The sequence below is a fragment of the Anser anser genome (assembly GCF_964211835.1).
Source record: "Anser anser genome assembly, chromosome: 22".
NCBI lineage: Eukaryota > Metazoa > Chordata > Aves > Anseriformes > Anatidae > Anser > Anser anser.
In genome coordinates, this window is record NC_139743.1 from 9,871,179 (window position 1) to 9,895,859 (window position 24,681).

At 54.0% G+C, this 24,681-nt stretch overlaps 3 protein-coding genes and 2 long non-coding RNA genes across 12 annotated transcripts; 2 read left to right on the forward strand and 3 right to left on the reverse strand.

The window, feature by feature from the left end:
* Positions 1-850: 850 nt before the first annotated feature.
* PANX3 (pannexin 3) lies at positions 851-5,195 on the reverse strand. 3 transcript variants are annotated; one of them, XM_083808387.1, is made up of 7 exons: positions 4,461-5,195; positions 4,346-4,371; positions 3,959-4,120; positions 3,028-3,170; positions 2,625-2,839; positions 1,859-2,502; positions 851-1,027 (listed from the first exon to the last, which is right to left on the reverse strand). In XM_083808387.1, the coding sequence occupies exons 1-7, from the start codon at positions 4,520-4,522 to the stop codon at positions 966-968; spliced, it is 1,314 nt and encodes a 437-aa protein (XP_083664513.1). In that variant the 5' UTR covers positions 4,523-5,195; the 3' UTR covers positions 851-965. The 3 variants fall into 3 exon arrangements, with proteins under 3 accessions (XP_083664513.1, XP_083664512.1, XP_083664511.1); XM_083808386.1 differs by having other exon boundaries at positions 3,959-4,210; XM_083808385.1 differs by having other exon boundaries at positions 3,959-4,371.
* Positions 5,196-5,335: 140 nt separating this feature from the next.
* On the reverse strand, positions 5,336-8,147 carry RPUSD4 (RNA pseudouridine synthase D4). The gene is made up of 7 exons (XM_083808388.1): positions 7,958-8,147; positions 7,700-7,853; positions 6,931-7,132; positions 6,607-6,700; positions 6,378-6,528; positions 6,015-6,112; positions 5,336-5,880 (listed from the first exon to the last, which is right to left on the reverse strand). Exons 1-7 carry the CDS (start codon positions 8,120-8,122, stop codon positions 5,683-5,685), a joined length of 1,062 nt encoding a protein of 353 aa, XP_083664514.1. The 5' UTR covers positions 8,123-8,147; the 3' UTR covers positions 5,336-5,682.
* A 418-nt stretch (positions 8,148-8,565) lies between these two features.
* Positions 8,566-14,571, reverse strand: PUS3 (pseudouridine synthase 3; the record flags this gene model as incomplete). 5 transcript variants are annotated; one of them, XM_083808381.1, is made up of 6 exons in its annotated part: positions 8,566-8,903; positions 9,024-9,214; positions 9,605-10,173; positions 11,215-11,757; positions 12,950-13,103; positions 14,381-14,571. In XM_083808381.1, 5 exons carry the CDS (start codon positions 13,067-13,069, stop codon positions 8,650-8,652), a joined length of 1,677 nt encoding a protein of 558 aa, XP_083664507.1. In that variant the 3' UTR covers positions 8,566-8,649. The 5 variants fall into 5 exon arrangements, with proteins under 5 accessions (XP_083664507.1, XP_083664509.1, XP_083664508.1 ...); XM_083808383.1 differs by having other exon boundaries at positions 11,320-11,757; positions 14,381-14,538; XM_083808382.1 differs by lacking the exon at positions 14,381-14,571 and having other exon boundaries at positions 11,320-11,757; positions 12,950-13,214.
* Positions 14,572-18,298: 3,727 nt separating this feature from the next.
* Positions 18,299-20,523, forward strand: LOC310885270. The gene is made up of 6 exons (XR_014574663.1): positions 18,299-18,321; positions 18,608-18,699; positions 19,321-19,669; positions 19,739-19,886; positions 20,027-20,081; positions 20,433-20,523. It is a non-coding gene; the product is annotated as an uncharacterized lncRNA (long non-coding RNA).
* Positions 20,524-20,536: 13 nt separating this feature from the next.
* On the forward strand, positions 20,537-23,293 carry LOC310885269. Of its 2 annotated transcripts, none has more exons than XR_014574661.1 (3): positions 20,537-22,231; positions 22,331-22,563; positions 22,740-23,293. It is a non-coding gene; the product is annotated as an uncharacterized lncRNA (long non-coding RNA). The 2 variants fall into 2 exon arrangements; XR_014574662.1 differs by having other exon boundaries at positions 20,537-22,079.
* The last annotated feature ends 1,388 nt before the right edge of the window (positions 23,294-24,681 follow it).

Genomic DNA, 24,681 nt, shown 5'->3' on the forward strand with positions numbered 1-24,681 from the left:
CTACACCTCTAAATTTAGCTGGAGGCATTGCAGTGTCACAAGCACCAAGCTGCTCCTGCAAGCCTGTTCCTCCTGGCATCATCTGCTCTGACACACTTTAAGTGTTTTTTGTTTCTTTCTCTTTTCCCTCCCCCTTTTTCTTTGGCTTTTGGAGACCTGGAGGAAACCTGGGTCACAGGGATGTCACTTCTCCATTGCTGCAGTCCCCACCGAGCTGCCAGAAGCTGCCTGGTCCTGGCAAAGGGCTCTGTGTTCCAGCAGAAAGGCTCCCTTCCACTCCAGGAGCATCCCAGTCCCTGCAGCTCCTCTTTCCCTTCCCTTCCCACCCACCTTCTGGCCCTTGCTCTGCTGTAGCAGTACTGGGTGGCCCCCAAGCCCAACTGCTCTCCCCAACGTGCCAGGAGTCATTCTAGGAAGATTTCACCCCCCTGCAGGACGATTTCCCTCTAGGGCTGAAAGCACAGGGCACATCCCATCAGGTAAAGGGGCAGAGGTATAGCCAAGGGCTCCTGTTTCATACATCTCTTTGTAACAGGACTGTCTGCTGCAGAGGATGTCCTAGTTAATAACAAGAGAATGGCTAGGGGGTTCTTGGGTCCTCCCCCCCACCCCATCCAATCATATCACTCAAACACTCATTTCCCGCTCCTGCTGTGACATCAGGAAAAATTCTCATGGAAGCAGCACTACAGCATGCAGCACTCAGATGTCTGAGAGCTACTGTACTGCTTTATGTTTTGGCCCTTTTTGGCTGGAGAGGTGGGGAGGATCCAACCCCAGCACAATGGAAAGGGAGACAGACAGGTGAGCTCAGCCCGGCTGCCAGTGCCATATTACAGAGGCCATCACACCTGTATCAAAACCTGAGTTTAATGTACACAACCAATGCTGCTGCCATCAAAGAGGATGGAAGTGGATCCCAACAAAGTGACCAGGCTTAGATCCAGAAGCTGCTGAGGCCAGGCTCAGGCAGAGCCGAGGGAGTCACGGGTAGCTTTTCCCTTTGCTTCCACTCCAGGCTTCATTTCTGGATAGGGCAGGGAAAAGAGGAAGAATTCAGTACCTGGGCATTTGAGCCACCTCACACCAGCATCCTGGGCTTTCTCTACCAGCTAGACCCAGAGCTGGTTGTGCCAGCCCTGCAGTTGCCATGCCAACAACGATGCTAAATACAGCTCAATGTCTCTTTCTTTCCATATTTATTCATTTTAAAACCACAGACCTCAGACTGCATATTCAGGGTCAGGAAAGGAGCAGAGGCATCCTGGCTCCCACCCTGCCAGGGGTGAGCTGTTTTGCAGAGCCCAGAAACCACTGTGAGCTACTCCAGGAGATGACAAAGGAGGTGCCCCCCCACCTCCCCACAAAATCTAAGCACGTGCTAGAGGAAGCGTTGGTGCTTTGGGAGCCCATCCACCACCCACAACCATGGTAACATGAGAATATTACACCAGCACCCCAAAATTTAAGGCTAAGCCCCCACCCATTAATAGGCTGGACTGTTGTCTTCCTCAAAAATGAGGACCCTCCCAGTCCCCCAGTTTGCCCAGAGCCTGGGTTTAAGCTCTGCAGTTTTCTCAGCAAAACTGTTCCTATAGCAACCCCTGCCTACGTGTGGGCTTGTGGTAGCATCACGGCCCTGGCTGCCAAACCAGTCCCTGGACATGAAAGGGGAGAGAAAGCCACCAGCCCCCTCAGTGACCCCTGCAGCACCCCAACCCTCGCCCAAAAAGGTTTAAGGTCTCGGCAAAAGGTTAAGGTACAGAGTGGACAGGTTCAGCCTCATCCACAAGGTAGGATGTGACGGCGTGCGTGCTGAGAAGACCGCAAAGAGGTCATCGCTACCCCAAAGACCTACCTATGGCCTCGCCATTGGCCACGGGCACACAAGCCTGGTATTTCGGCTTGGTGGCCTCCAGCCCAGCCAGCAGGGTCATGAAGTCAACAACGGTATCAATGTCCTGCTTGTCAGCAGTGGCCTCCCGCAAGGCGCTGACAGCATTGAGGCGGCTGAAGGATGTCAGCTCGGAGATGTTGGCCCGGAGGAAGAGAAGGATGATGTTGAGGTCATTGATGGGGCAGGTGAGCATCTTGCGGCTGAGAAGGTCAAAGGCAGGCAGCATCTCATAGACAGAGAGGAGCCCTTTGTCCCACTGGCAGAGCTGCAGAGCACTGTAGATGACTACAGGCATAAGGAGGACATAGACACCACCAACCGTGAGGCTGATGAGCTGGAAGACAGAGAAGAAGACCAGCTTGCAAGGGATGAGCAGGGGGACATGGGGCTCAGCTTGAAGCAGTCCTGTTTTGATGGAGCAGCTGAACTCATCCTGAAAGAAGATGTTGAGATGGAGAAAGACCAGGTAGAGGCAAGTGGCAGCCAAGAACAAGAGCAGGAGAAGGTTCCTCAGGAGGTAGATTATGACCAGGGAGTGGGAGTGCTGCTTGCAGGCAAGGTAGCGCTCCAGCAGTGGGAACTCGAAGTACCTCTCCTGGCGAGCCCTGGAAAGAAAGCGGTGAGTTGAAGCCACCCCACTGCTTCACTGAAGCCACCCTGAGTGAGGATGTGGCCCAAATGCAGCACAGAGGGGCTAAAGAAGCACGTCCCCATCCCACCATCTCACCTCTCATATTCCTCCCAAAACTGTTCTGGCTCAGTGCTGGACTGCTGGACCTTCCTCATGTGCTGTACCAGCCGTACAGAGCGGTTGTAGGACTTGTCCAGCTCGTCGATGATGAAGAGGAGATCGGAGTGAAGGGCAGGGGTGGCTGCGTAGCGCCACAGCAGGTAGGGCAGGTACATGAGCACTGCCACCACCAGCAGCGAGTATGGGAAGACCTGGGTGGAGAAGACCACCCCCAGGTTAGAGAAATCGTCTTAGAGTATCCCCAGGGTAGGGGGATTTTAGGGGGGCTGAGGTGCCGGACTACTTTGCTCCTGCAAGATCCGTCCCCACTGACATCATGGTGAGAGCCGGTAGTGCCCAGACGCCATCTTGGTGGTCCCATCCTGGCCCACCGACATACCTTGAGAACCCAAAGGGACTTGGTGACAGCATGTCCTTCAGCATCAAAGCCATGGTGGAGGAGTGAGTCCCAGCAAGCCGTGTCAGCATAGGCAGATTGCTTCCCCGTGAAGTTGGAAGGGGAGAAGCAGCTGATCTGCGAGCCTACAAAGGAGGAGAGGAGCTGAGCAGGTGGGACAGGGCTCTTTTTGAATGTCTCTTGTAAATGTCTGTCCCCACTGCATTTTCTGGCTGTCAGATGGGCTTTACCATCACTTTCTGAACACTTCGCTTTGAGCACAGCCACGGGTTCATGGCAGCAATATTTAAGCCCAGCCAGAACCCAGCGTGAAACCAAACCCTGCAGCAGAACATTAGCCAAATCCTGTTCTGGCTTGAGGTTGAGAAACACCCAACAGCTCTACCAGTGAAGCCCTGCGTACTGCCATCACCAGCCCATCCCCATCATCCAGGCAAGCACCAAGACACGGAAGCACCCTGGGACAGTAAAGCCCCCAGAGAGCACCATGGGGAACCCCGACACCCCACCAGCAACTCCTCTGAAACAACCCTGCTGTTGCAGTGGGAACACACAGGAGTGCTGTAAGCAGAGCAGCAGGTGAGGAGCGGAGCACAGACACACCAGTGCCTTTAAGATTGCTGGGGTATTAGGATTGCTGTTCGTGCACTCTGATGGCTACCAGAAATTAGACGAAACAATACAACCCCATCAGATTGATCAAAATCAATTAAAATCCACAATCAACTAATAGACCCGAGACAAAAAACCTGGAAATCCCATTTTAGGGGATTTCAGCATTCTGTCTCAGGGCGTGCCCATGTGTGCGAAAACACCAAGCATTTGCAGCACCCACCACCCCCATAGACCAAATCTGTCTCAGCAACAAAATGTGATCACTGGCTGGTGCAAACCCCCGTCCCCCACAACTCACCAGCAGAGAACTCCCGTGCAAACGCCAGAGAGACGAGGAAGAGGGGCAGCCCCACTGTGATGAACTTCAGCACGCGGTCACTCGGCAGCTCCAGACGCAAGCCCTTGGCACGGGAGCCACTGGGGTCTGGGAGGAGGGCATCCGAAAGCATGTACTCGGCGGCTGTGTGTGACAGGGACATTTTTCTATCTGGGACAGGACACGCCACAGGGAAATGGAAGTTGGTGCTGCTGCCTGGGGCTCTGGTGCTGTCTGAGGTGCAAACAGCGTGGCAAGTGATTTTGTATGTCTGAAGGTATCGCATGCCAAGCACTACCAGCCAGGCAGCTGTAAACGACAGCTTAGACAGTGCATTAAATTGACTGATAATTACAGGGGAAGCCTTACCCTGGTGAGGATGCAAATAGCATACCCTGAAATAGAAAAAAAAAACCTCGCGGTCACGGCACCATGGCCGGGAAGACAGCATTCCTGCCCAGCCACCACTTGTCCCACTGCATACCAGATCTCCGTGGTTTTACTCCCCTCTCTCATAAGCAGATGTATTTCCAGCAGCATGTTCATGGGGTGTGGGACTCCCAAGCTATTTTTGCGTCCTGTAACAAGCAAGTATGGGGCATCACCCTACTGAAAAAGCCCCAGCCAGGTACGGAGTGGCCCCATAGGGTACAAAGAGCCCTTTCCAGCAATCCTGCACGGGCAGAGAGCTAGGGCTCCTGAAGGTCCTGCTGCCCAGTCCCAAGACTTGGGGACAGGCCAAGGGACAGTGGGAGCTGAGAAGATGTCAGTGGCTGCACTACTGATGCAGAGCATAGGCTGCAATTCCCTGCATGCCAGCTTTTTAATCTCTCCCTCTGTCACCCTCTCCAGCCTGGCACCAAGGGACCAGCAGCCCACACAATCAGGGACAAGGCAGCAAGCTCCAGTGGGAGAGCAATGCAAGTAGAGGGATCTGGAAATAAGCAATATGGAAATCAGAAGGGGGGTGGCGGGATGGAAAAGAGAAGGGTAGAAAAGCTCCCCCACTCTGGCAGTACGGCTGCTGCCCAAAAAGCAGGCAGCCAAAGCCCTGTGCTGACAGCACCAAGCTGGGGGAGCCCTGGGCTGCTCAGCCAAGCCGAGAGGGAGTCCTCACCATGCTGCAGCTCTGAACAGTCTCTCAACACAGTCTAAACTCACAGCTGCTGCCAAATTTCACTTTTGCTGCGTTTTCAGACAAAGGGAGTCTCCAAATCAGAGTGCCAGGATGATAGACGGCACAGAAGGGATGAGCCATGGAGGCCCTGAACCAGGTGGGGTTGCACCCACATGGGCTCAAACCTGCCCAGGCACTGAGATCGTCCTGCCCTGCCCACAGAGAACCACACAACCTTCACCTCCGCAGGAGATGGGTCCTTTATTGTGCAGGGTCAAGTTCAAAACACAGACTGGGTGATGCCCAGTTTCTACCCAGCTTTATCAGCATGAACAAGAGGCTCCTGAGTGCACCTAGCCGCATTTCTGCTCTAAATCAGGCCTGGACTATGGGCAAAAGTGCACATGCTGAAGCCAGCAACGCTGTTACCCATCAGGTGAGGTTTCTCCCAAGCAGCAGAGACCACAGACCATATCACACCGCTTGCTGCAAGGCAGGCATCACTGCAGCAAGGCTGGATCCAGCACTACCATGTGCTAGAGGCATGGAGATGCACAGGACCAGTGCTGTCCTGCTGATGAGCCTCATCCTAGTTTTTATCAATGTCCAGCTCCAGCTTCCTCAATGTCCTGTGAAAGAAGACAGGTGGCTCACACACGAGGTCTATCCACTTGCCCCCACTGGCACCCAGTGGCAGGGAGAGGCGGCGGGCATGGAGGTGCAGGGGGAGGTGGCGAGCCTTGCTCTGCTCCAGCTTCAGCCTCCTCAGGGTGACTTCAGGAAGCTTCTGCAGTGAGGACAGAGAGTGGCATGAGGACATCCCTTCCACAATCCCATGTCAGCAGCCTGACCTCAAAACCCCAGCAGGTGCCACCAGGCAGCTGGTCCTTGCAACACTCTGTGGCACGGTACCTGCCTTACCTGGGGTGCCAGCTTGTTCCAGTGTGAGTATTTGTGATCCCCCAGTATTGGGCACCCCAACCCATAGGCCAGGTGAACCCGGATCTGGTGCTTCACTCCTGAGATGAAGAGGGAGAAGAGGAGAAACATCACATCTGCCACAGTGGGCATCAGCTCTGCACTTGCCATCCATCCACCAGCATTCTTGCACCAGATAACCCTGTGCTGAGACCGCTGGCAGCAAACCGTTACTTCCCAGAGCCTTGGCCAAGCTCTACAGCTTGTTCCTACTTCCAGGACTGCTCCTGACTGCACAGAAAGCACAGTCAGGGTAACAAAGCAGCTGGGTAGCTGGCACAATGCAGAAACATGGCCAAACCTCACCTGTGATGGGCTGGAGCTCCAGCAGAGAGCAGGCAGATGAGCTAGCCAGAATGCGGTACCGTGTCACAGCGCTTTCAGCACTGCAATTCTTGCGAATTTTCAGCACCCTCCCATCCTCAGGAGACAGGCGGTAGTTTGGAGCCAGTGTCATCTGAACAATAACGAGAGGGTGAGCCCATAGGAAAGGGAAGAAAGCATTCAAACTGTGGCTGAGAGGATGCTCGCTCACCTTGTAGTGAGGCTGGTGGCTCCGCACCTCCTTCTCCACCATGGGGATTTCCACAATGCCCTCAGCAGGGTCAGGGTGCCCTACGCTAATTGCCCTGTGGAGGGAAAGCAGAGGTCTGTGGGGTGCGGCTCCAGCCCTTTGCACATCTAGGATAGGAACCCTCCCTCGTCCCTCTTCCCAGGAGCCAGCCCTCTAATGGGGGACCCAAATAGTCATGATCAAATACCCATCATTTCCACAGAGCCCCACTTTCCAACATCTGCACACTGATGAGGAGCAAAAGGAGAATTGCCAAAGACTTTTTTCCTCCGAAACCGTTCCTACCAGTATATCTTCTCCACCTGGCGAGTTTTGAAGAGGAGTCGGATCCTGTCTGCTGCCTCCTTGCTCCACGCCAGTACCATGACACCTGTGGTCTCTTTGTCCAGCCGATGACACAGGTGCAGAGGTTCAGCTCTCATGTTTTTCAGCATCTTGGCCAAAATTGGTAGCACATCAGTGACACAGTTCTTGACCCCAGGGCCACCTGCATAACCCACAGACAGCAAGGCAATAAGGGCAGGTATTCACATCCTCGTCTAGCTTAAACTAACCCCACAAAGCAAGATGAATGGGCTGCAAAATATAGCGGGATTCTTCTCTTCTTAACAGTGATCAGTGAGAGAGGCAGCACTACGTAATTCTTCTACAAAACAAGCTGCTAAGGCAACTCAATTTGAGCCATGATCTAAAGATGGCAAACACCCCACACCTTTCCTTGGAGCTGAAAGGAAGAAGGGAAACCTCAGCACAAAAAGGACAGGGACAGAGGACCCCCCTGGCACTGTGAAGGGCATTGCTATTCTCCCGTTTGGTCAGATGGGAGAACCCCCAAGCCCAAGGCCCCTTCTGAACTCGCTACGTGCTGAACCCAAAGCAACGACCCACACCGCGCGGGAAATACGCGAGGTATCTGCAGTCTCATAACGTAACAGCAGCTAGCACGGCAGCAGCTGCATTCGCGTTTGGGGGTGTTTTCCACCACCTCCCAAGGCGCTGTTGCCCGTGAGGGGGACCAGCAGACGTCCCACCCGGCGGGACGGGCGCCCCTCACCGTGCACGGGGAGGCCGTAGGGCTTGTTGAGCACCACCACCTCCTCGTCCTGGTACACGGCTCCCTGCTTCAGCGCTCTGGCCAACACGTTGGGGTGCACCAGCTGCAGCGCGGCCAGCTCTCGGGCCCGTCTCCGCGCCGGGTTCCCGGGCACCTGCGGGGGACGAGAGGCGGGCGGCGGGAGGACGGCTCCCGGCGGTCGCTGCCGGGCACCCCGCGGAGCGAGGGGAGCAGCGCCCCCGGCCCGCCCGCGCTCACCTCCCGCTGCTTCTTCTTCTCCTCCTCCTCCTCCTGGCTCCGCCGCGCCCGCAGCCGCCCCGCCAGCCGCTCCGCCCCCGCCGCCCACCCGCAGACGGAGCGCGCCGCCCGCCTCAGGGCCGCCGCCCGCCGCCGCCACAGCGCCCCGCCGCTCGCCGCCGCCATTTTCCCCTCCCTGCCTCCCTCCTTCCCCCTCCGCCCTTCCGGCCAATGGCGGCGGCGCGAAGGCGGTCCCTCAGCCTCCCCACCCAACGGGGAAAGGCGGAGGGAGATGAGCGACAAGGCGCGTCGCCAATGGGAAAGAGCAGGGCAGCCCTCCCGTCCCGCCCCTTCGGCCGTTTGAAGGCGGGCGGCGGTTGGGGGTCGGTAACGGCCGCGGCGCGAGGACAGCAGCAGCTGAGGGGCGGCAGGTACCGGGCTGGGGGGGGAGCGGAGCGGAGCCCGTCCCGTCCCGTCCCGTCCCGTCCCGTCCCGTCCCGCCTTCCACAGTGCATGGGGAGGCCCCGGTACTTCAAGCCCGGGGCTGCCACACCGCACGGGGGCTGCTCTGAAGAGGCTAACCCCCGCCCCCCAGCTCGTGCCCCTCCACAGGCCGCGACGCAGCAGCGTTTCACCCAAATTGACGGAAATTTATCAAACTCGCAAGGGGAAATGAGGAGAGGAGGTGAAAAAAAAAAAAGGTGAGCATCCCTTCAGGAGTCACCGCTTGGTGAGGCGAGCTCCGGGCCCCCCGTGGTGCGGAGCCGCTTGGTGGCCCGCTCGGCAGCCTGGCTGCGGCCCCTCCGCAGGCAGTGCTGGATGCGGGACTCCAGCCCCTCGCACCTGGGCCGCTCTAGTAAGGGCTTGTATGCGCGGGCTTTGACGCCCTCCATGAAGCTGCTGGCCTGGTTTTGCACTGGAGGCTTCAGATCTCCCCAGAGGACAGTAGTAGTGACATCCCCTGGGCCTGCAACACAAGTGAAGAAATAGCAATGCTTTCAAACATCTGTTTGATTATCCCCTTGTTTAGTGTTTTTTTTAAAAACCTGTTAATCCTATCCCTATATCATTTCTGCCATCTTTTTACCTTTCCCTGCAGCCACTGGAGCAGCATCCAGGCCTTGTAACATGTTATGCAGCACTTGAGTTTTGACTGCGTGGCTGGCCCAGAGCTGCTGCAGGTGGGTAACGTTGAATTCCTGTACCTCCCGGTCATAGATCCACTGAATGTTCTCAAACTCACAGTCATACAGGACCAGGGGAAACTCCACGGCCATGCTAGGGAAAAGGAGAGAAGGTGTTACAAACAGATGGCCAAGGGTTTGGAGGCATCCTAGAGAGGGCCTGCGATAAAAAGGATCACAGGGCTAATGCAACAGCACAACAGCCAGCTCTTTCTGCTAACGACAGTGCTGCCTCTCACAAAACTGCTTTTCTGAGTTGTTTTTTACCAAATGCCTAGGGCTAAAACCACCAATAACTTGTCTAAGAGTAAAGCAGTAACAAGAAAAGGGGATCTTTAATGCTATCTTACAGAGAGGCCACTGGCAGCTTGCTTCCTTCCTGTACAAGATGGCTTTGCAGGCTGGCAGAAGAGGGCTTTGCCCACAGTGCTTCGCACAGTGGTCTCTGAGAAGCAGCCTGGGAGGTTTCCTGAGCTGTCCATACCTGTACTGTGGTTTTCGGGGGTTCTTCTCTACATCCAGCAGCTCGTCAATGATCTCTGGGCTCTCCATCCTCTGTCCGATCAGGAAGAGGATGGCCATCATGCAGCGCACTTGGTGGTAGAGGAATGCCTGTCCCGTCACCTCGAACTGGCATAGTCGAAAAGGGTCCCGCAGCCCAGCTTCAGCTCCCCTGTCCACCCACATCACCTGGGCGCTGAGAATTGTTCTCTGGAAGTTGATCACACCGTTGGCCACGTCCATTTTACACAGGTTACGGAAATCATGTGTCCCCACGTACCTCTGGGCGGCGGCATGCATGAGGGCCACGTCCAGGTCCGCGCAGGGAAAGAAGTAGCGGTAGGTCCTCCTGAGGCAGCTGAACCGGGCGCTGAAGTCAGGCTCCACAGGGGACCAGGCCAGCACGCGGATATCTGGTGGGAGCACCCTGTTCAGAATATGGGTGTAGCGGAGCTCTTCCTCTGATTTACTGTTTTTCCCTTCTGAGTCTTCCTTGCAACCATTTAGTTTCTTCCCCTCTGACAGATTTGAGCGGAGATCTAGGGAAATCACCTGCAAAATTGGGAAAACTGGGATTAGGTAGTGGATGGGTGTACTTGGCATGTAAAGCCAAGTCTTCCTACACCTCTGCCTTACATTTTGGTAGAAATTCAGGATCTCCTACAGAGGAAGGTATCTTAAATTGGTCTGTCTTACCACTCCTTCCTGTGGGTAAAACTGCAAGCGCCTCTACTAAGCTTCCTACCAGATGCTACAGATTCCTTTAATAAAACAGAGAAACTTGCAAACTGCCTACATAGCATGGTCTCTAAATGGCTTCAGTTTTAATCAGTCTGCAAGATACCCATGTGCTTTTTTTTTTTTTTTTTCACTCCTCCCACCTCCCTCCCCCCCCCAAACTGGAGATCATGACTTGAACCCACTAACAGTTCAACTTGCTGAGAAACCTAGCACGGGAACAGGTGAATTAACACTTGCAGGTTTGTGAGCGCATCAAGCAGCACATGCAGAGGTGGTCCATTCCTTTATTTCATGTGGTTTGCTTTGTGACCTAGAGCAGATGAGTGATGCAGGTTAAAACCATCCCAGCAAGGCAAAAGCTAAGTACAATCTGCTCTCGGAGCACAAGCAGGAGGAGGAAGAGGAGGAAAGCAAAGCCACCCTAAGCTCTGATGGCAGCGTGAGGAGGCTGCGCCTTCCTGATGGCTCCCTGCCACCATGTGGGCCAGCTGCTCCCCTCCCTCCAGCTCCCACTCCCACGCTCCCTTCCGCTGGCTGCAGCTCTCCTCAGACCCTTCTGCACGGGAATTCAGCTTTCTCACTCTGTGGGAAGCCATCCAGTTATTATTTTTGCTGTGTTAGTGAGTTAACTCAGCTGAGAGGGGTCTGCCAAGCATTGCAATTGGCACAGGAAGAGCAACATGTGCATGTGGGGAAGAAGGGGCATCTCCCCTTTTTGGCAGTGCTGAGCTGTTCTGGTAGCTGCCCTGGCTCAGGAAATGGCAGCCTAAAGTGCATTCCATCCTCCCCTGGAAAAAAACAGCACTAATGATCTATTAGTGTCTGAAAAAGTTCTTTAAAAACAAATCCAACCTGCACTGCCATGTAGTGAGCACCGGGCTCATCACCATTCATCACTAATCCCACAGAATCTCCATCCCGAGCTCCCCACACTGGAGCTTGTAAAACCATCCTGACCTGCCCAAAGGCACTGACTCCTTTGTCTGTCCGCCCGCAGCGGTGATAGTTGGAGGTCTGTCTGTCATCTACCAGCCGCGTCTTCTTCAAGGCTTCGAACAACTTCTCTTCGATTGTGTTGCTGGTGTTCTCCTGGCTGGCAAAGCCTTGGTACCCCCAGCCAAGGTAAGCAATCTTCAGTGCCACGTGCCTGCGGCCGTAGGCGCTGAAATCAAATGGCCGCTGCTGCTGCTTCCTGGGTTTCCTGGAGGCTGAAACTGTGTCTTTTGCTGCAGTGCCCTCCTTGCCCTCCAACAGCTTCTCCTGCAGTCGCTTCACCTCCTCCTCCAAGTCCTGCACCCTCTTCAGGAGCTGCTCTCGATCAGTAGCCCCACTCCCATCTGCCATAGTGAGTGCGTCCCTTGGAGTTTTAATTGGTGGCTGGTAGCTCCTCAGGTCCTGCAGAGAAAGGAGAAAATCTGTGTTTCTGCCTTTTTGTGCAGTTTTTACTACACAAGTGCCTGTAGGCTTTCTGTAAAGGAATTATTATCTGCACAATGATTCTTTTGCCTCTTTTTCATCATTCAGTGTTCCTAGCAGCATGTGGGAACAGTCAAGGGGCTTGGCTGGGGCAATTTTATCTTACTCGAGGCTCCAAATCTCTTTGGCACTTTTAATCACTCGTCTTCCTCCAGCCACTGCTGTCAGACCAGCTCTGCTCCAGCAGCCCAGCACGGCAGCAGCACATTCCCACATTTCCTGTGCAAAGCTGTCACGGAGCGGTTCCCGTTCTCGCCGTGTGCTCAGCTAGCATCAACACTTCAGACAGCCTGCTAACAGCTACCAGTCATCTCGCAGCACCATCTGCTCTAACATTTCATAATGGCATTGCTGCTACACGATTGAAACTTGCATTTCCAACCCTGTTTAACGGCATAAAGATAGCCCCAAGCCTGCACACTGAATGTGAACAGTGTCCACATCCCTATAGCAGCCAGTCTAAGCAGACGCTTACCTCAACCAGACCCCCACACAACTCAGCCTGGAGCTCTGCCTTTAGGCTGTGATGGTCAACATCTAAATGAACATCTTTTCCTCATCTGTGGAAATAGAACACCCTTTCTTTGATGTCCCTAGATTTAATCACAACTAGGTATGGTGTTTTTGAAAGAGCACAGTGGTTTGCATAAAGGGAGAATCATTAGTACCTCTGACAAGGCTTACAGCCACAGAGCGAAGTGAATCTGCCGTGTTTTGTCCAATCTCACACTGATACTTCATATGCAATGCCACAGTTTTCAGTAGAGTTGTATATAGTTATATAGAGACTCCTCTGTGTAACCGGAGCCTAGATTGACACCCATAAACCTGAGAAGCTTCAGGGTGGCCAAGAGTCAGAGATAGCTTTCTCAGAGCCCCTTTTTACATGCCTTCATCCAACTTGGATGCACTGCAAGACGTTAACTGCAAGTTTATTTTTGCAGGATCCACCCAGCCCAGCAGAAACCATGGAGAACACACGGGGAGCAGACCGGTATAGGTGGGCCACTATGAGTGATGAGGAGCAGGAAGGCAGCAGTGAAAGCTGGAGACCACCCCCCCACTGTGACCCCTACACTGAGACCACGGGGCTGAAGCCAGCCCTTCCTACATTTGCAGAGCCCACCGCCGCACCGTGGTCCCCTGGCAGTTCAAGGAGGCTGGCAATGAAGAGGAAGGTGCTGAGGCGGAGACCTGATGGAGGAGTTGAGGTCTCTGACGAGTCGGTCATCAGCACATGGGAGACCAGCGATGAGGTCTGGAGCCTGAGACAGAAAATGTGTCAGCTGAGTACTGGCCCAGAAGACAGCCTTTCTGAGGGGGAAATTGAGACAAGCAGCAGCTCCCTTGAAGAGTCCTCCCTGGAGCCTTACTGTCACCGACAGACCCCTGGGGACGGTCCCCCCTTTCTTCTCAGGGTCCTCCAGGGCTCTCCCACCTCTCAGTACATGGCCACAACAGGACCACCCAAGTCCTTCATTCCGCCAAGGTTAGAAGCGCTGGGCCGAAACCGTGGCAAAACCGATCGGGTTGCCAAGTACTTTGAATACAAGCGAGAGTGGGAGAGGTTCCATGTGCCAGGCGAGGACCAGCGGAAGGACCTGCGCTGGGGCATTCGGGAGCAGATGCTCGACCAGCCTGGCCTCCCCAGCAGGCCGCAGCGCACCTGCGTCCCCAATGCCTACACGGTGCCCACGGAGAAGAAGAGAGCTGCCCTGCGGTGGGAGGTGCGCTGGGACCTGGCCAACGGCCTCATCCCCCGAAAAAGCACCTTTCTCTGAAGTCCCGCAGCGCCCACACTCTATTCACGGATGTTTTCTCCTCCTCCAGTTCCTCAACAACTCTGAAAATCTCCTTTGCGTTTATACAAGTGTGTTGGTTATGATGTACAAGTGTGTTGGTTATGATGTACAACTTTACCGAGCTCCTCAGGTTATGGGGCTGTGAACATCTCTGCTTCCCTATTACATCATGCAAGGCTTCATTTGGAGTAACTATCAGAAGGTATAGGAAGCAGACAGGGTAAACCCACTCAAATTACAAGACTTTCATGCTCTAGAGAATAAACAATAAAACGAGGCTTGTGATTTTTTGCATTGAATTGGGGCAGTTCCCCTGAATCGGTTGCTGTGTGAGCTGTTTTATTTAAGGCGTCTTGGCAATATGCTTCTTTAATAAAGCGTGTGAGAAGATTCTGTTATAGCTGGGTGGATTAATTAGAAAGACCACGTGGCGCAGGATTCTCCGAAAGCTCACGGTGAGCGCCTATCGTCCCAGGCATACCCTTGCACCGCCAAACTCTAAGCTCCCCCCCTTTTTTTCTTTCTTTTTTTTTAACCTCATTTTAACAACGACCTCCAGGGCGCGCGTTCAGAGCCCCTCCCGCGCCGCTCCGCGCGCCCGCGCCCGCCGATTGCGGAGCGGAGGCACCAAGAGCAAGGCCGGGCCCCCGCTCCTCGGCGGCAGGGCCGCGGCTGCCTCCTCCCGGCGCTGCCCGCCCCCCAGGGCCCCCCGCCCGCACCCGCCCTAGGGCCGCCCCTACCTGCGCCGCTGCCTCTGCCGGTGCCGGTGCCGGTGCCGCTACCCCGGAAGCGCCCGCCCGGGGTCAGCCGCCCCGCCCCCCCCGTGAATGTGCACGAGAACGGAATATTCATGAAGCTCCCTCCCGGGGGCGGGGCTGACACCGGGCTGGATTTAAAACCCAGAAATGCCAACCCAGTTGAAGTCCAGCCCAGGACTGGGAAGTCCTTTGCATTTCTTCTCCCCAACCCCCTCTCTCACCCCCTCCTTTTTTTTTTTTCTGTCCGCTTTGTTGGCCTTTTTTCCTGGTCCAGGACCGTCTGGTATTCCAGAAGGAGGCAGAGCTGGCTCTGTCCCCAAAAGGGTTTTATTTACCCTAATTCATCCCAGCCCTTTCATTATTCACCAAAAGGGTGGCACACACCTCAGCAGCTGCCCACCCTTCCCATTCTGCAAAGGGCACATGAAAATCTACAAACCAACCTGACTGTCCATTTTGATTACATTTTTACCCTGCACTGGGCTGAGACAAGGGCTGGGGCCAACCAGGGGCCCAGGCACAGCTGAGGCATGACTTAGGGCCTGCCACGAGGCTGAGGGCTCCATGGCCATGAACCCCAAAGCGAGGACATTGCCACCTGACCCTTACTCGGACCAGATGTGCATCTGACCCGTTGCCACAACCCTTCTGAGGCGCGGTGTGTCTGGCCAGGGCACCACAACCCAAGCTGCACCACCACAAGCTGGCTGCGGCATTGCAGTCCGGCTGTGTTATTGCAACCCAGATGCGTGGCTGTGATCCAGCTGTGCCATCCCATTCCAGCCATGCACTTGCATTACAGCAATGCGCCTGTGATCCAGATGTGCTGTCACAAGCCAGATGTGCTGGTGCAATCCAGCTGTGCATTTGCAATCACCTATCTATGCCATTTTAACCCAGACATCCAGCTGTGATCCAGCTATGGCACTGATCCAGCAGTGACAGTGCAGTCCAGCCACGTCACTGCAATCCAGCTGTGCTTCTGTGATCCAGCTGTCCTGCTTCAATCCTTCCATGTCATTGCCACCCAGATGTGCTGTTGTCACCCAGCTGTGCCACTGCAGTACCACTCCATCCTGCTCTGGTGCAGCACGGCACAGGGGGTCCTTGGGGTGCCACTGGATGACAGGGGACTGTGGCAAGGGAATGGCCACCACTGCCACCCAGCCGCCTGTCACCCTGCAGGGGGAGAGAAGAAGCAGTGTGGGCAGTGACACAGAGCGCGTTGGGGGAGACAGAGGATGCTCATTAATTTCTGTCTAAGCAGTGCACGTAGCTGCCAGCAGCTGATAGCAAAGTGGGCAGCAAGTCGAGGGGATGAGGGTGTTTGGTTGGGGATAAGGATGGTCAGGACAGACAGTGATGCTCAGGAGGGATGAGAAGGTTCGGAATGGCCAAGGACAGTTACTAGGGATGAGGGTGTTAAGGAAGGTGGAGGAGCCTGAGGACAAAGACATCTGGGAGGGCTGAAGATGGTGGAGAAGGATGAGAGTGATCAGGAGGTGCGAGGAACCTGGGGACAACATTAGTTAGGGAAGACAAGGATGCTGGGGAGGGCAAAGACACAGGAGAGGAGGGACACTCACTTGCCTTGGTACCACTCATCCTCTGCACAGGGCTTTTGCTAGTGGAAAGCTCATTTTGGGGGAAAAAAAATAATGAAAAAAGCTGGATTTTACCTCAGCCAAGGGGACTCTGGCATTGCCACTGTGCTCCTGTCCCTCCTGCCCTTGGCAAGGGGACAAGGCCCTGAGCCCCATAGCCCAGGGGCTGCCGCCTGCCAGTAAAAGGATTTGTTTCAGCATCCAGCCCCAGATCTTGGGGGGCAAAGCCCCAAATTAAGGGAAGAAACCTCAAAAATGTGGTGAGAACCCCTACATTGGGGGAAAGAACCTTAATATTAGGGTGGCAGGCCAAAAAAAGATGGTGGGGGACCCCAAAATTGTGGGGGGCTTGGAACTGGGGGGGAATCCCCAAAATGGAGGGGGAACCCCAAAACTGGGGGGGGCGAAGCACCAAATTAGGGGAAGGAACCCCGAAATTGTGGGGAAGAACCCTGAAATGGAGAGGCGAAAACCCGAAATTGAGGGGAAACCCCTGGGCACATTTTCACGCGGTGCCGCCCGGGCACATTTATCTGAGATCGAGCTAACAAGCAGCTGAGGTAAAGTAGCTGGGAAGAGGGAGGTATTGCAGCAGGTACGCTGTGGCTGTGAGGTGCCTCAGGGTGTGCTTTGTCTCTTGCCTCTGCAGGTGCCTAGTGCAGTCTTGGACAGGGAAATCCCCGTGTCAGGGAGCAGTGAGGGAAGGTGAGAGTGCTGTCAGCCTGATCATCCCTTAACCGAAGTGAAGGGATGTAGTGGGTTTATGTGGCAAGGTTTTGGTAGCAGTGGGCTCTAGGGGTGGCATCTGTGAGAAGAATCTAGAAGCTGCCCCACGTTAGATAAGGGCCCTGCTGCCGAGCAGAGCCAATAAGTGATGTTGTTTGTGCGTCTGTGAGAGCATATTTAAGACAGCAAAAAAAAAAACAAACATGCTGTGCCACACAGCAGCTGGGAGAGCAAGAGGAGTGAGGAACAGCCTTGCAGGCGCCAAGGTCAGTGAAGAAGGAGGGGGAGAGGTACTCCAGGTGCCGGAGCAGAAGTCCCCTGCGGCCTGTGGCGAGGACCATGGTGAAGCAGGCTGTCCCCCTGCAGCCCACGGAGTACCACGGTGGAGCAGGGTTCCATGCTGCAGCTGGTGGAGGAGGCCACGGTGGAGCAGGTGGACCTGCACTGACGGAGGCTGCGGCCTGTGGAAGACCCCTGCCGGAGCAGATTCCGGGCCGGACCCGTAGACTGTGGAGAGGAGACCACGCAGGAGCAGGTGAGCTGGCAGGAACTGCTGCCCATGGGGGACCCAGGTTGGAGCAGTTTACTCCTGAGGGATGGACCCCGTGGTATGGACCTACATCTGGAGCAGTTCTTGAAAAGCCGCTGCCTGTGGGCAACTCATGCCAAATCAGTTCACCAAAGACTGTATCCTGTGGGAGAAACCCCACAGCACAGGGGATGAGGGCGTCCGATAAGGAGTGGCGGCAAAGAAGCGCTATAGACTGACCATAAACACCGATCACCTGTACCGCTGGGGGGGAGAAGGTGGAAGAGGGTGGTTGGGGGGGGAAGGTGCTTTTGGTTGCTTTCCTTTGTTTCTCGCTTCTCTAGGTTGTGTAGTAATAAGCAATAAATCTGACTATCTTCATATGCTGAGCGTGTTTTGCCCGTCACGATATTTACTGTGTGATCTGCTTGTCCTTATCTCAACCCTTGAGCCCTTTTCATCATATTTTTTCCCTGTTATTCTTTGAGGAGGGGGAGTGAGAGAGTGATTGTGGTGGAGCTTGGTTGCCCACCCCAGTAAAACTACCACAGGGGAAGACATTCAGGTGTTTCCCTCTGAGGGTCTGAGGTGAGGCTGGCTGGGACAGAGGAGCAGTGTGGCAGGTGGTGGCTTGCAAGCACAGTGGTCATTTTGTCCTTCTGTGTTCCCAGGTGGCATGGGTGATGGTGGCCGTTCCTTTCGAGCTTGGATCTAACTTCCAGGTACAGAGGCAAGTGGACTGCTGTTTTGAAACGAAAACATTAAATATGGGGTCACTTATGTTGTTGAGGGATGGGTGCTAATGCTGTCAGCTGAATGTTTGTCTTCTGACTGTGTTTTCCTTTGTTCAGGCTGAAACGCAGTGTGCAGTACAGGACGTCACGACCCGAGCTACCTCTGGAGTGACTCTGGTGAGTGATGAACAGAGGTAGCTGTTATTTTTGGGGTGCGGTTGTTGCTGCACTTACTTTACTACATCAAATAGAGTAAAATTCCAGTTTCTGTTTTAGAGGTGCTATAGGTGGCTTCAGAGAACGGGTGGAAGCATCTGCCATGTGGGGTAGGTAAGCGGCTGAGGTAAAGGACGGGATGAGAGTAACTGTCCTGAGGGTGCCGTGGCTTTTGCTGCTGTGGTTGCCTTCTCTTCTGTTTATCAGGTGCCACAGGCAAGGTGGGCTGTGATAGGCTTTAGAATAGGAGCAATGCAGGTCACTTGAATGCTGTTTGGTTCCTGAGACAGGTGTTGTAGAGGAGAAAAGCTTTCAATATTCAAAGCTGAAGCAAAAATAAACCACAGCTGCTGCTAATTCTCTTTCTACTTTCTTGTGCTTTGTCCCTCCCCTTTCCCAGGTGATTGGCTTTGGGTTCCAGGCAGGGCCTAGTGGTCATTGAGTCACAGGCATCCCATCAGAGAGCTCATTCTGCCTGGGCTGCACTTTGGGGTAAGTGCTTTGTTTTTCCTTCAGTCATTTGCAGGGGTCTTTAGGTAGGTCAGAGTCTATGGACTGATGTGTTTCCAAGTAGAGACCGGTACGCCCATCTTTGTGAGGTAACAACTAGTAGGATCTGTTAGAGCAAACCAATCTAGTAATAGGTGCCTGTATTGCATGCAGCTCTTCTTCAGGTGAGTAATTGTTATAGCATGTTTACGGATAGGATGGCAATCTTACTTTGTGTGTTTGCTTTGTGGTTCTGGGTCACTTATGATTTTTGCAGAATTAAGGCAAATATTATCAAAGTTATAACCTTAGTGGCAAATTGATGGAGCAGGGTTTAGGAGATAAGTATCATCGAAGCTCCCTGTGTAAGCATGTATCTGAAAACAGCAGCAGTAGGCGTGTAAGGGGTAATCTTTCTCAGGGTTAGGGACAGTTTGTTATATTTTTGGAGCTTTTGCCTGCGGTTTGGGTGGCTGTAGAGTCTTTAGACCTTGCAGCCTTCTAGATTTTAAGTGCTTAGAATTCACGTAATAGAGGTGTGCTTAGGAGGTGTTGCTGGCTAACTCGTTTTTAAGAAATGGTGGGGTACGGTTCCTTTTTTTTGAGTTATCTTTTAATCTCTAGGTATATCAAGCCATTTGCATAAATGTCCAGAGGCTTCACAAGGAGCTTCAGTATGCATCACAAGGGGCTTGACCGCATAAGTGCAGTATTATGGAGAGACTGAGCAGGGTCACCGTTCTCATCTGTAAAGGATAAGTCTGTGATTACCCCTGTTGGGGCTGCTGTGCATTCATGGCCTTTTGGCATTTGTGGACCCGAAGGTGTGTTTTTTTTTTTTTTCTGGCTCTCGTCTCTGTTTGAGTCCTCTGCAAGGAGCTGTACTGTTTGCGTGTCCATCACGGATATGACCTTCTCTTTTTGTTTCTTGTAGCCCAGGGCATGGGCACAAACACTTGAATGAGGCATGAGGGTGAGTAGACAGCAGTGTGGGCCCTGAGTTGGTCAGTGGATTGTGTTAGTCTGCTTTGCCTGTTGGCAGGCTTTGGAAGCACCTTGCGACAGCAGAGTACATCTCCTGCCACGTTCCTGAGGCGTGCCAGGCGTCAGCGGTTCCAGTTCCTGAAATGCTGGAGATGCTCGGAGCGCAAGAGGAGCTGGGAGCGTGATGCATCTCCTTGGGATGTTAGGTGAGCGAAGCGGTGGTACTGGGTTGGGGAACGTGGGTCTGGGGCTTCCTGGCTGTTGGGGTAGGGGAGGAAAGAAGAGGAGTGGGTATAGACTGTTTCGTGGATTGTCATTTTTGTTTGTTCTTTCTCCTTGGTCTAAGTTACGTGACCTTGGCTCAGCACCGTAAATGGAAGCGCTAAGCCTGGATCGGGAAGGTGAGTGGAGTACAGTTGGAAAAAGGGCATTGGTTTTGGTTTGGTAGTCTATTGGTCCCACCTCTTGGTGACTCCTCTTTTCCGGGGACAAAGAAGATACTGGGAACATCCTAGTTGGCCTCTGTGGTCCACCTTGAGGATGGATTCTGACCCTTGAGATTTAAGTCCAGGGGCAAATACTGTGTGTTTGGGGGTGGTTGGCAGGGGAAGGCGGGCAGTTGTCTCGAGTTGGTCTATCTGACTTCAGTAGCAGAGCAGGTCAGTGGACTACTGTTTTGTTTTTGAGGTGGGTGTTTCACTGGAAGAAGTTTGGCTGGTGTGCCAGTGCCTGATGGCGCTTTATTTCTACAGGTGAAGAGGAGCCTCATGCCGGAAGCAATATCCTGGCTGGCCTTTGTGTTCCTTGATGAGGATGGAACCCGCCTCCCATCATTCCCAAGGTAAGTTGTGGGGCAAGTGCTATGTTTGCTTTCGGGTTTTGAATGCACACATAGGGCGAGGGTCTGTGCTTTTAAGTCATTGCAGTGGATGGGGCCTTTTAGGGTTGATCACGGTCAGACAGTGTGTGTGGGGGCGTGGGATTCTGTCAGGTAAGGCTTGAGCACGTGCCAGGCAGGGCAGTTCCAGCTTGGTGTCTGTGTTCTGTGTTGTCTGTGCTGTGCTGTTGCTCTTGGTGCTTGGCAGGCCCTGGGGAAGCCATCCTGAGGGTGCTGAACACTTGACCTCACTGGAATAACGCTGATGCTCAATCGGAAACCGAGCATTTCTTGTCTTGCAGCGGGAGCCTAAAGAGATCATTTCTTCTATGCGTGTAACTTTTTGTATCAAATGTTTCCTGATGTGATGATCATATGTTACGCGCTCCTCAGGTCTTGATATCCTCATTGCCTTTTTCCACTGGACAGATTAGATGGGCAACTCGGTAGCCACACCAAAGGTCCTAAATGCTTGTTTCATCATCGTAGGGCTGATCTGAGCACTTCTTGACTGGCAGTCGCAGCTTAAAGCGCAGATGTGTTTCAGGTCTTGTGCATCATACTCGGTTTCAGATGGCATCTGTTTCCATCCTCGCTGTTGCGGAAGTCATGTGGGCTTCATCAGGAGCTCTGTCTTGGGAGTTCATTTCCGAAGCATTTTTCTTCCGGGGTTTGCACTCCCCATCCTTCTGGTCTCTTGTCTTAAAGGCAGGCTTTGTATGCCTCCATCATCCCAGTTCTGGCAGTTGCTTCCAGTCGCAGGTCGTGACATTTGAGTCTCTCCTTGGGTCTGCTGCAGAGCACCTGTTCTGACTAGCTGTCGCTGTAGGGCTTCCCTCTGGGAGTCCTTTTTTTTTTTTTTTTTTTTTTGCGCCTTGTGTTCTGTGTTTTGTTCGTAATGTTTGTAGCGTGCCTGTGTGTGTGTGTTTGGCCTGGAGCTGTCCTGCCTGGCAGTTAGTGATGGTAGCTACCGTGGCGGTCCATCGGTGTACTAATACATTGTCCGGACTGTTTTGGCAAAGACATCTGGTCTGCCTCTGGGCACGTACTGAAGGGCAGCTGGCACAGAGTCATCTCCGTGGTGTTTGGCAAATGTGGAGGGGGAGACCTGAGCTGCTTGCGAGCAGCTGTTTGCATAGTGCTTGAGTAGTGCTAGAGGAGAGGTCTGTCATTGAATCTTGAAAGCTCACAGATGTGGGGTTTTGATTTTTTGTTTGTATTTCTTTCCCCTCCCCAGTAGAGGGGTAAACCTTAGGAGGAACTGGTCACAGGAAAGAGCTCCTTTTGGAACTGTCAAGGACTCGGTAGGCAACCCGGTGACTGGCTTGATCTACTTTCCAGGTGCTGAGGCAAGGGGGCTGCTGTTTTGAAATGATAAAATTAGCCATGGGGTCCCTTGTGTTGTTGAGGGATGGGTGCTAATGCTGGCATCTGAATGATTACCTTCTGACTGTTTTCATTTGTTAAAGCTGAAACACAGCATACAACCTGGGACTTCACGACCAGAGCTGGTTTTGGCGAGGTGAGTGATGAACAGATGTAGCAGTTATTTTAGGGGTGCGGTTGTCACTGCAGTTACTTAACTACAAAAAATACAGTTAAAGTCCTATTTATATTCCAGAGGTGTTGTAGCTGGCTTAAGAGAGCAGATGGAAGCATCTGCCTCGAGGGCAGGTGAGGGGGCAGAGTAAGGGAGCAGGTGAGAGTACCTGTCCTAGCTGTGCTGCGGCTTTGGATGCTGCCACGGCCTATGCTTTTCTTTTTCTTTCGCAGGTGCCCTGCACAGACTCAGAGGGGCCAAGCTGCACTCTGAAGAGCAGCACGAGAAGGGCAGGCTGGTCGTGAGTGGGGTTGGAGCAGAATGGCCAAGTTGCGCAAGGTGACTGCGAAGGGTATCCATCTTGCTTTGCAGGTGTCATGGCAGGCTCTACACAGAAGTGGCTGAGGATTTGAGAAGAGGTTACAGAGCATCCAGGAGCGGCACGTGCAGTGACGGTTTCCAAACGGTATGGTTGCTTTCTCTTCTGTTGGTCAGGTGCCACAGGCAAGGTGGGCTGTGACACTAGTCTTTAGAATCGGAGCAAAGCAGGTCACTTGAATGCCGCAGGGCATCTGAGAAGGGTGTTTTAACAGAAAAAGCTTGTCTGGCATGGCAGTGCCTGACGGCAGTGTGTTTCCACAGGTGAAGAGGTGCCTGAAGCCCCATCCTGTCTAGCCTGCGCACACCTCGCTGAGAAGGAAAGCCGCTTTCCAGTAATTCAGAAAGCCAAGTTACGTCTCGGCCTCGAGCATCTGGGGCGTGTGCCTGTGCTTTTGGGCCTGTCTGTAGCGTTTGGCACCTGCATTAGTACTTTCTTGGCATATATTTAGGCTTTTGGGGCCTGTGTCTTGGGGGTGTGTGGAGCTGCTTGTACACCTCTGGGGACTGTGTTTTTGGGGGGGGGTCAGGGCCTGCATCTGGGGGGGTTGGAAGCTGCTCCTACAATGTAGGGATCTGTATCTGGGGGGGTTGGGAGCTGCTTGTACACCTTTTTGACTTGCATCTGGAGTGGGTTGGGAGCTGCTTGTACACCTTTGGGACTTGCGTCTTGGGGGGGTTGGGAGCTGCTTGTACACTGGAGGGTCCTGCCTTGGGCAGGGTTTGTAGCTGCTTGTACAGCTTTGGGGTCTGCAGCTGGGAGGGGTTGTGAGTTGCTTGTACACGCTAGGGGCTTCCCTCTATGGGGCTTTGGGGCTTGCCTCGGGGGGGGGGTTGAGAGCTGCTTGCACACCCTTGGGGCCTGCCTCTGTGGGGGCTTGGTGCCTGCGTCTGGGGAGTGGGGGGGTTCAGAGCTGGTTGTACAGTATAGGAGCCTGCGTTTGGGGGGGGTTGGGAGCTGCTCGTGCACTGGACGCCTGGGTTGGGGGGGAGGTTTGGAGCTGCCTTGTGCACCTTTGGGGCTTGCATCTGGGGGGGGTTGGGTGCTGGTTGTACACCTTTGGGGCCTGCCTCTGGGGAGGGAGGGTGGGGAGGGAGTTTCTTGTACACCTTTGGGGCCTGTGTCTGGGGGGGCTTGGGGCCTGCGTTTTGGGGGAGGGAGTTTGGAGCTGGTTGTACACCTTTCGGGATTGCATCTGGAGGGGGTTGGGGCCTGCCTTTTGGGGGGAGGTGGTTGTGCGCTGTTTGTACACCTTTGGGGCCTGCGTCTGGGGGGGGGAGGGGGGAGCTGCTTGTACACTGTTAGGGCCTGCCTTGGGGGGGGGGGGGTTGGGGCATGTGCCTTTGGGGATGGGGTTGGGAGCTGCTTCTATGCTGTAGGGGTCTGGGTCTTGGGGGGTTGGGGCTGTTTGTACACCTTTGGGGCGTGCCTCTGGGGAGGGCGGGGAGTTGCTTGTACACCTTTGGGGCCTGTGTCTGGGGGGGGTTGGGGCCTGTGCCGGGGGGGTTGGGAGCTGCTTGTACGCTCTAGGGTCCTCTGGCGGGCTTTGGAGCCTCCCTTTGAGGGGGGCAGTTGGGAGCTGGTTGTACACCTTGGGGCCTGAGTCTGGGGTGTGGGGGCTGGGGCTGGGGCTTGGGGCCTGTGTCTGGGGGTGGGTTGTGGCCCGCTTGTAGACTTCTGCAGCCTGCGTCTGGTGTTTGGGGGCTTTTCTGTAGCGTTTGGGGCTTGCATTTTGGCTTTGGGATGTGTCTTGAGCTTCTGGGGCCTAGCTGTAGTGCTTGGGGCCTGCGTCTGGGGCTTTTCTGTAGCATTTTGGTCGCGTGTTTGTGATTTGGGGTCTGTATCCAGGGTTTTGCCTTTTTTTGTAGTTTTCAGCTTTGTGTCAGTTTCTTTGTCAGTTGCCTGGGGTTAGGGGCAGTTTGGGGTTTGGATCATTAGTCAGTGTCATTAGCGTCGGGGGGTTGATATGAAGGGTTAGGGTTGTGGTTAGAGTTGTTAGGGTTAAAGGGAATAAGGATTTTAGGGTAAGGGGATCAAGGTTGTGGGAATAAAAATGTTTTTGCACAGAGTTACCTTGTTTAGAGGGAAGGAAGGTGGTATTGAGATATGCTTGCAGTGAGAAGAAAGCTTACCAGACAACCTTGTGAAATGCAGACAACCAGAATCCTTAGAGCAATTGGGTGGAAATCACGGTGTAAGAAACAT

Excerpts from the sequence above, each read along its gene's own strand:
- PANX3 (XM_083808385.1), bottom strand. The coding sequence starts at position 4,522 with ATGAACATGCTGCTGGAAATACATCTGCTTATGAGAGAGGGGAGTAAA. Across the intron at positions 4,372-4,460 it reads AGTAAAACCACGGAGATCTG|GGTATGCTATTTGCATCCTC; the intron begins GTATGCAGTGGG and ends TTTCTATTTCAG. Across the intron at positions 1,028-1,858 it reads GGCCAATGGCGAGGCCATAG|AAATGAAGCCTGGAGTGGAA; the intron begins GTAGGTCTTTGG and ends TGCCCTATCCAG.
- RPUSD4 (XM_083808388.1), bottom strand. The coding sequence starts at position 8,122 with ATGGCGGCGGCGAGCGGCGGGGCGCTGTGGCGGCGGCGGGCGGCGGCC. Across the intron at positions 7,854-7,957 it reads AGAAGAAGAAGCAGCGGGAG|GTGCCCGGGAACCCGGCGCG; the intron begins GTGAGCGCGGGC and ends CGTCCCCCGCAG. Across the intron at positions 6,701-6,930 it reads CAGGTGGAGAAGATATACTG|GGCAATTAGCGTAGGGCACC; the intron begins GTAGGAACGGTT and ends TTCCCTCCACAG.